At 49.2% G+C, this 9,123-nt stretch overlaps 1 protein-coding gene across 1 annotated transcript; it reads right to left on the reverse strand.

Moving 5' to 3' along the window:
* Positions 1-310: 310 nt before the first annotated feature.
* Positions 311-6,777, reverse strand: LOC131278789 (protein S100-B-like). Its single transcript, XM_058299248.2, has 3 exons — positions 6,664-6,777; positions 3,915-4,053; positions 311-1,583 (listed from the first exon to the last, which is right to left on the reverse strand). The coding sequence occupies exons 2-3, from the start codon at positions 4,050-4,052 to the stop codon at positions 1,443-1,445; spliced, it is 279 nt and encodes a 92-aa protein (XP_058155231.1). The 5' UTR covers position 4,053; positions 6,664-6,777; the 3' UTR covers positions 311-1,442.
* Between the last annotated feature and the right edge of the window lie 2,346 nt (positions 6,778-9,123).

The following is a 9,123-nucleotide window of genomic DNA, read 5'->3' on the forward strand; positions in this document are numbered from 1 at the left end:
AAGGGGGAGGGCGTTTGGGGGAGGGGGTCTGGGGAGCAGGGGAAGGGGGTTGGGGAAAGGAGGAAATGGGGGAGTAGGAGGAGGGGGTTGGGGAAGGGGGAGGGCGTTTGGGGTTTGGGGGCTTGGAGCTGGAGCTGCGCCACAGGGTCGGGGCTCCCCTGGTCCATGTAGGGGCCGCCTCTTGCTCCTTGCCTTGAGGAGGGCCTGGTAAGTTGCGGGGCCAGCGCCACATCTCACTCCTGGGACTGTCACTTGTCTTCACGGTTGAGCAGGGCGATGGCTTTTATTTAGTGTTTAAGAGCTGCAGAGACTTGTTCAGTGCTATTTTTATTTAATGCAAATGCAAGCAATCAATGGAATTTTGAAGTTTATGCCTTTAGAAAATTAAACAATAACAGGAAAAGGGATGGGTGAAATTAATTAGAACCTTCCAGGAAGTGATTTTTATTATTTGTAACTTGATTTTTAAATTATTTGAAGCTTGGTTTAATTGAATTTATGACTACTAGGTGTAAAGTTAAGCTTTCCATGTACCTTGATTCCACAGCAGCGTGAGTAGACCCTGCCTCGGTGAGGTCAAGTCAGGAGGGACATTCGCCGACATCCGGCCGCCTCCAGACACAATCGAGCCAACAGCAACCGGCTGATGGACTTTGCAGTTCATTCACACACAGGAGACCAGGCCAGAGAGATGATGTTTCTTGCCACACAACTGCTTTCTCCAGATTGGCAGAGACTAAACCCCAGCTGTGAGCAGGGGCCGCACTGCTTCCAGTGCCCCTGCAGATCTGCCCAAGGGCTGGACTGCAGAGAATTCTGAATGAACAATTTCAATTCTCAGTTTTCAGTGTCAAGATACCTGTACTTGGTTTATGAAGCATATTTTCCACTTAGAACCATTTGAGTTAGATATTTACCCAGTAATCATAACTCACTAGGGAAAGAAACACACGTGAGCATACTGTTCACAGGTGGACGGGATGGTCAGACCTACTGTAGGTTTCAGTGGCACTAATGATGGACAAACGTAAGGAAGGGCAGCCTTTCAGGTGATGGTGGACAAGGCTTTGGGAAACCACAAATGCTGCAGAATTCTTTTTGGGGGTCATTTTTGTTCTTTCTGGGTTAGGATTCTACACAGCTTTACAGGCTGTACAGAACATGCTGTATAAATGGACCTTGGCTTTCCCAAACGATTATTTCCAAAAGTTGTTGGGACCAGTCAGCTTAAGCATATGCCTAACAATACAGCAGAAATAATGATGTGAACCAGTAAAAACAGCCCTCACAAAGAGGTTTTCATTTTTTCATTCACAAAGCAAATCAAGTTTCCTAATCAGCTACAGTGTGCCCGGAAAGCTCAGCTCCTCCTAGCCTGCAAGCCCTTGCCCTCTGCTGTCTCCTCCATCTGTTATAGGAACCGTTTGACTGCTTTGTCTATTTCACTCATGTTCAAATAACTCATGGCAGGCACTGGTAACCACGGCAACGAAAGCCATAAATTCCTGGAAGTCACATTCGCCGTCTCCATCACTGTCCAGCGTTTCCATGACTTTATCCACAACCTCCTGCTCTTTGATTTCCTAAAAGAGATCAGAAAAATGTCTAGCTTCATTTAAATGGGATTTGGGCTATCAAAACGTGATTAAAAGTACACTGGCTCCAACAATGTTTCTCAGAATAACCTAAGATATAAAATGCAAAATACCAGGAAAGATTTCTTCTGTGACTTGCTAGCCAGGCAGAAGTCTCTGGGTTCTTTGCTCCTCTCTACCACCATACTTTAGGGCCAGTGGGACCTAGGCAACCAAGAAAGGAAAAGCTTCAAGGTATTGTAATTATGCTTAAAACAAACCACCTGAAGAAAGGAATACAGGCTAGATCAGCCTGAGCATGTTACATGCCAATGTCTTGAAAGAAAAACTAGAATTCTATGCCTAAGTTTTTCATGTATTTCTGTGAGAAGGTCCATATAATGAAGACTTCCAGTGGATCTTAACATTGGGAAGTTTTCTTTGTCCAAATTTGTTAACTCCTTGTGTTCTTTCTTGTGTTGCTTTCTAGTCCTCAAGACTTTCCCTGACAGTCCTGCCTGACGCCAAGCGAGTTATTAAATGATGTACAAAATCTCAAGGGCTGGGCTAGAAGTGAGATGTGGGAAGAATGTGGGCACTGGACACTGAAGAGGAGCATAATGCAAGTTGCTCAAAAGAGCAAACCTCCAGGACAAGAGAGTTGGGCCTGAAGAAGTCAAGTCTGAAGTGCAGTGGCTGCCTTGAATAAAAACACAGAAAACTGATTCCCGTGGGAGCTGGGTGGGGCCTGTGAGTATCTGCTAAAAAATGGATGGAGGATTGTGTTAATTTCAATTACATGATTGATTTGACTCCAAACTGAATTTTCTTTGAGAAAGCCGGGTCAAGAAATGTTCATGATACCTGATGCACTTACCATGAATTGTGGTTCCCATAGGCTACTCTTTCATATGTTTTTAAATCCCTAATAATAGAGGCTACCACCTATTGAGCACTTGAGAAACACTGTCTGATTTCATCCCCACAATAGTCCTATTTACCCAAGAAGAAACTGGGACTTTTTAGTTGTGACATCAGCAGACAGAAATGGTGGAACTAGATGACATGGTCGGCACTGGCGCAGCTGCCATGCTCTGAACTTGAGAACCTGAGAAGGCCAGTCCCAGAGCCAGGCTTGGGCCCAGCAGGCCTGCAGGCCCTGCCCCTCCACCCTGGCAGTGCCACTCAGGGATGGAGTATCTCGTGGGGGCGAGGACGGGCTGCCGCAGCCCCCGAGCAACCCATAGACCTTGCCCCTGGCTCGTCCGCGCTGAGAGGTCGGGCTCTGGGAGCTGGGAGGGCGGCATGGCTGTGGAACAGGGCCCTGCCCTGGGATGCTGGGGGCTTCCCAGAATTAGGGCTTGTGCAGACCCCCGTGCACTGACCCCGTCCGCTGTGTCTCCTGTGTGCACGGCTCTCTAGAGGGACCCATTGGCAGGAGTCACAGCTCAGGCCTGTAATACCGTCACTTCAGTCCGGCTCAAGTCACGAGTGAGGCAGCCTTGGCTTGGGCCCTCGGGGGCCGCCAGCTGCTGGTGGATGACTGTCCATGGCAAGGGTTCGAGGCTGGAGGGCAGCAGACACTGGGCGGGGGCTCATGGACCAGCGTGGAGGCAGTCTGGGTTGGGGTAAGTCCGTCAAATTGGGTGTCTGGACGTGCTCTCACTGCATGCCAGAGGGCGAAATGTCCGGGGAAAGGGCAGGGCTCCTTGGGAGCTTCCTAAGTCGGGGACAAAACTCCAAGTTCCCTTCTCCAGTGTCACCTCTTGCAAGGCCCCAGCGCCTGAGGGACACCCATGGACCGCCCTGGTGCCCTGGGACGGTGTCGCCATCATTCACTGACATGCGCAAAGGCAGAGGGCCCGGGCCCTGGTGGTGCCCGACGTAATGCTGGGAAACGTTTGCCAAGTGCGCCCAGTGTCTCATCACCACGGCGCCTGTTGAACTTCAACTAAAACCAAAATATATCCTAGACCCATGGACAAAAGCTTATTTCTTAACTGATTTCTCATGTTCACTATGACTCATAAATTATTTTTCCATCCCATTCTGCCATTGTCACTGTAAAACCTTAGATTTTCAGAAAAAGGTCAGCATTATTTGAACCTGTATTTTTGCTTTTGAGAGCAATTTTCCCTTGACACACTTACTATATACAAGTCAGAGGACAACAAAGTGAAAACTGTGGTGTTCCTCTAGTCCAGCCTCCAAAGGAGTGCTCGTTTCCACAAGTTTTCAGAAGGAACCGGCATCACCTTCAGGGCAGCTCAGATGAGAACGTCTACGAGGCTTTATAAATAGAAGAATGGATAAATTGTCCATTTAAAAAACCGGACTCACCTCTAAAAAGTGGGAAAGCTCGTTGTTGATGAGCTCCTTGAGTTCAGACTTCTTCAGCTTGTGCTTGTCGCCCTCCTTCCCGGAATACTGATGGAAAACATCGATGAGGGCCACCACTGCCTTCTCCAGCTCAGACATCCTAGGGGGACCAAAGGAAAGACGCCGTCCCTCACGCATTCTGCTTGTTCGTGCCCAGACCATCTCGCGTGTGGCCTGCACAGGCGAAGGCACAGGCGGCTGACCTCAGCTCCGCTTAGAGCTGGTGGGAGCGCCCGAGAGCGTCTGGGCCCTGTGGGGCTCCGCTCCCCTGTCCTAGCCCCTTCCTTCTCTGCCACAGGCCACATCAGTAAGTCCCTGCTCGCTGGCTGCAGGCTAGGCTGGGCCTTTGGGAAACGAGTGGAAACTCAGAGGAGAGCAGCAGGGAAGGTCGGGTGGAAGCCCTCCTGGCAGGCCCGGCCCTCTGGCCTCGCAGGGCCCCAGGGTGAAGGGACAGCACAGAGGAGCAGAGCGTCAGCTGCCAGCTGTTAGAATTAATAAGAAAACCGTAAGGTGACCAGTGACAGAATTAGGGCACAAAAATCAACAGCATTCCTATATTCCATAATTAATCGGAAAATATAAGAGAAGCCTATTCATAGAGCAATGCTCACGTGTGTTGTCTAAGAATAAATTTAGCAAGAAAAATTCAAGTCCTTCCATAAGATAAGGAACATAAAATATAGGAACTTGCTTTTCCTGAGTTAAAATATACATTTAAATCATCTTTAATAAAAATCTCAGTGGGGCATTTTTTGATGGGTGAGGAATATGATCAAAAACAACTGTAAAACTCATCTGGAAAGAAATCTGGTACCTGGTAGAATTGCCTCAAATTTTTTGCAAAAGAATAATAAGGGGTGCCTCAACCTACTAGAAATGAAAATGTCATATGTAGTAAGATTAAACTGCTGTGGTCCTCACACAGGAATAGATAGAATGCAGTAGGAGGCCGAGAGCAGCCCGAGGATTTAGTTTTCATCAAAGTGCCGTTTCAAGTGATTGGGGAAATGGTGGGTTATTCACAAATGTGACTTGGATAAGTGCGGGGATAAGTATTCTCCACAAATATCAAAGTTAGAAATGTCCCACTTTACTAACACTGTATGCTTCATTCTGTGCAGACTGTGCAGACGGAGGAAATATCTGTACAATCCTGGGAATGTGGCACATTTTACAAAGGACACTTGTTTCCCAAATCTGAAAAACTCAGGCAGAGAAATTCACCAACTTCTGAGCCTGCATTCTAGTTATGAAATCACACATGAACCTTTTCACTGTCATGATTACAACAAAATTAAATCTCATTTTTAGAAAAATCACTCCTGTGTTGAATATATCACTTCTACCCTAAAAATAAGTTACAATAAAATGCTTTAAGTCTTATTTACTTCTGATGCCTCAGAGGAAACAGCTAATTTGTCTTGGTTTGATCTTGCTATAAAAATTAGGACTCCAATCTAGGAATGCTGTTGATTTTGTGTCCTTGTTTCACCCCTACCTGCCTTTCGGCTTTCTCATTAATCCTAAGAGCTTGGGGCGCCCTGCCCCCTGCGCCCCAGTCTCCACCCTGGAGCCTGCAAGGTGGGGGCTGCTGGGGAGGAAGAAAATTGACCCACGGGCCACAGGCAGAGGTCGTTCTGTCATGGCCTGATCACCAACGCCACTCTATTGATGTCGCTCTGCTCTGTTTTGCTCTAAATTGCTAAAAATCAGATACATCACTTATACAAAAAACAATTCAGATGGATTAAAATATTTAACATTTCATACTTACCCATCCAATAGAAGACTTAGATTTTCAATTACTGATCTTTCAAAGAAACAAATTAAAAAAACAAAAAACAGAAAACATTTGCATTATCCTGATGTTTTTAAATTTCACTATGATTGGGAAGGGGATAAATTGTTCTTTTTAAATGCAGTTTCCTTCTTTAACACTGAAAATTGATTTTCCCTATTTACTTCCTGCTTAATTCTTCCCTTTGACTTAAGAAACAACTGGTTTAAAGAGTACCTTTAAAAGGAATGGAAATCCTGTATCCCAGGTTTCCTTCTCACTCCATTTTGTGAATGCTCTGCATTGACCTTGTCATATGAAAAATGAGAAGTTTTTGGCTTGACTCCTCGTATGTTCCACAGAATATGAGGGTCCACTCTGCAGCAGGGCTCTGCGCCCTGCGGAAAGTCAAAGCCGCCTAGCCTGACTTCTTTGACGCAGTTCACAGTTGTAACGGGTTTCTCACCCGCCGTGTAACTTCTGAGTTCTGTCCAAGGGGGCGTAGGGACCGTGGCATGTCAAACAGGGAAACTGGAAACCAAGAAGCAATTCTGTACCAGGCCCGGGCAGTGGTGACCAGGAGGAGGGAGAGAGCGTTTAAGGCACCGGGCTCCGCCCTTCCAGCCCCCTGGCCGATCCCCTCTCCTGGGGCCTTAGAGACGCAGCAGAGCACTCGCCTGAGTCCTCACACCGGGGTCTCTGGTCTGTGGGCCTCAGACGCACAGGCGACAAGCGCTTCCAGCAGCCGGGCCGATGTGGCCAGTGCCCACCAGCGGGAAGCAAGCTCAGCCGCAACAGTGTTAGAGCGGAATGCCAGCGACACCCTGTGCTCTGCCGGGAGTCCTAAGGGGCCCTCCAGCCACCACCCCTCCCCAGCTCCCCCGTCCCTTCACCGCACCCGAGAAACGGGTGCTCCCCTCCGGCCTCGCTCACCTCCTGCTGCGGCCCCTGCAGGTTCTGAGGCAGGAGCCCCGGAGAAGGCAGCTCTTATTGCTCCTCCCGGGGAGGGGACTGCGGACACTGGCGCAGTCCCACTGCAGAGGCGGCAGCCAATGGGGGCCCGGGGCGGGGAGCTGGCTGGCGCAGCCGGGCTGCAGCCAGGCTCCCTGGAAGTGCTCCCTGGGAGCCAGGGCTGCACGCTGGGGCAGGAAGAGGGGCGTCAGCTTTCTGTGCGACGTTTTATTTATCACCTGGTGTTGATTGCTCCTCTCAAGCCAGGCGGGAGTGGAAAGAGAGAAGGATCAATTGATTCAAACAAAACAAACGCACAGGTCCGGGCAGGAGGCTTCCGAGCACTGGCTGGATGCAGGGGAGGAGGCGGCCAGGGCTGCTCCAGCGGAGAGGCCCACGGAGGCCTCCATCTGCCACCGTGCCCGCCTGCTTGTCTGGCCGCCGCTGGCCAGCGTGAGGCCCCGTGGACCTCAGGCCTCGGCAGGGGCTGGGCAGGGCTGCCTCAGAGGAGTTAACGAGCCCAGTGTCCACAGGAGGCCTGCTAAGAGTGGTGAAAAGGATACTCAATACCTTTTGGAAAGTCCTTGTTTTTATTTGGTGACACACATACCAATCACACCCCAAGTCCTCTCCTTTCACCCTGGGGTGGAAGGTCACAGCCTGCAGGAGTTGGACGGTGCCTTGGGAATGCCCTGACCAGGTGTGCCTCATAATCAGCCACCTCCCCGCATCTCACCACCTGTGTTCACCTGCGCTCTCCAAGCACTTGTGATCTGGCGAATCATCCCAAAGAGGCACAAAAGCGGTAACAAAAATTTGCAGATGAGTAAAGTATTTTGGGGTTGACATTTCAAAAGCTATTGTCAATCTGAGAACTTTGTAACCAGCGGGACTTGTGTTCGAATCCTGTCTCCTCTGTTTACTGGCTGAATCACCACCAGCAAGTCATGCATGTTTTCTAAGCTTCCTTTCCTGACCTGAAAAAGACCAAGGGAAGCAGCTTCCCGGGTCTCTGTGACTTGCTAAAGCTCTTACCTAGCCCTGTCTGGAGGTCACTTTCTCTTTCTGTTGTAATCTGGAATAGAGTAGTTTATTTTATTTTTTCCTCACTTGGTGCTCAGTAAATGTGCGGGGGTAAAAGAACAAGGACAAATGTGCCAGCTGCCAGCTCCTGCCTCTCGGCTCCCAGTCCACCTCCAGCACCTGCTCCGTGCAGCCTGCCAGCCTTTCGGGGCGTTGCAGGGGGGAGGTTTGCTTTGTCTCCCTTGCTCCTGCCCCGTGGTTTGTCAGCAGCGTGTGTGGGGCCATCTCTGCCCCAGCCGCACGCCGGCCACCTCGCCGCCTGGACTAGGCTCAGTGGCCATCTTCCCCGCCCCTCCTGACGCGGCACCGTGAGCTTCAGCACACCTTGACTGTGCAACGCAGATCGTTTCCCAAGCAACTGTGGAACAACTCTGGCCTCTTCCATCCAGTGTGCTGGAGCTACACCTTCCCCAGCAAGGTCTACCCCCAAATGGGGGAAAGGGGTCTCTCTTCCAAGTTTGCCCTTTCCTGAGTACCCTTAGCCCCAGGGTCCCTTTAGAATTCTCTTTGCACATTTATAGTTATTCTCCTATCATAGTTTAATAATTCTTTTTATTAACCCTGCCCTGAGTAAATTACTATGTGGTTTCTATCTCCTGATTATACTGGGACTGACACAGAACTGTAAGTGGTCTCAGGAGATAGACCCAAATGATGGAATTTTGGGAATGGTCTGACCATGTCCTTGGACTCAAATGCAGTGCTGAGTTTCTCATCAGTGGAAAACTGGATGCCAATATTCCATGGTGTTCAGTAACATAATCAACCAAGCTATCCCTTGTGGTTGTGATGAAGTTATTAAAGGAAGCACATGCCACAGTGTCCCAGGAGGCTGCTCTCCATGATCGTTATGGAAGCAATGTTGATTATTTGGACTGAGGTAGGGACTGGTTGCTTTCCAGTGCTTACAGAGGGAAAACGACAAGCTCAAGTCATAGTCTAGGAAACAGAACGGTTCCATGCCAGCCCTAAACAGGACCGATATTGCTGAAAAACCAAACACAAAATCTAATTATATGAGTTGTTAAATTACAACAGTTGAATTCATAGTCTTGCCAAATTTCTCCTGTGAAAATTAGGGCATTGATGGGAAAGAATGGGATTTTGAAACTTGGAATGGGGACATCTGGTTCAACTCGGATGAAATTGAAAATCTTGAACTTCCCCAAGTCATTCTGAGACTCTTACCTTTGGAAGGAACTTTCCCGCTGCTGTCTGAGGACACTTGCCTTCCTCCACTTGAAATCCCCGTGACCATCTCATCTGGCAGATGTCCTGAAAGGGCTGCTCCTTCTCAAGGGCACCCCAACCAACAATGTTGCCACTCGACCCACAGCTAGGGTGAACCAGCATGCTCCA

This window comes from Dasypus novemcinctus, chromosome 6 (genome assembly GCF_030445035.2).
Source record: "Dasypus novemcinctus isolate mDasNov1 chromosome 6, mDasNov1.1.hap2, whole genome shotgun sequence".
Taxonomy (NCBI): Eukaryota; Metazoa; Chordata; class Mammalia; order Cingulata; family Dasypodidae; genus Dasypus; species Dasypus novemcinctus.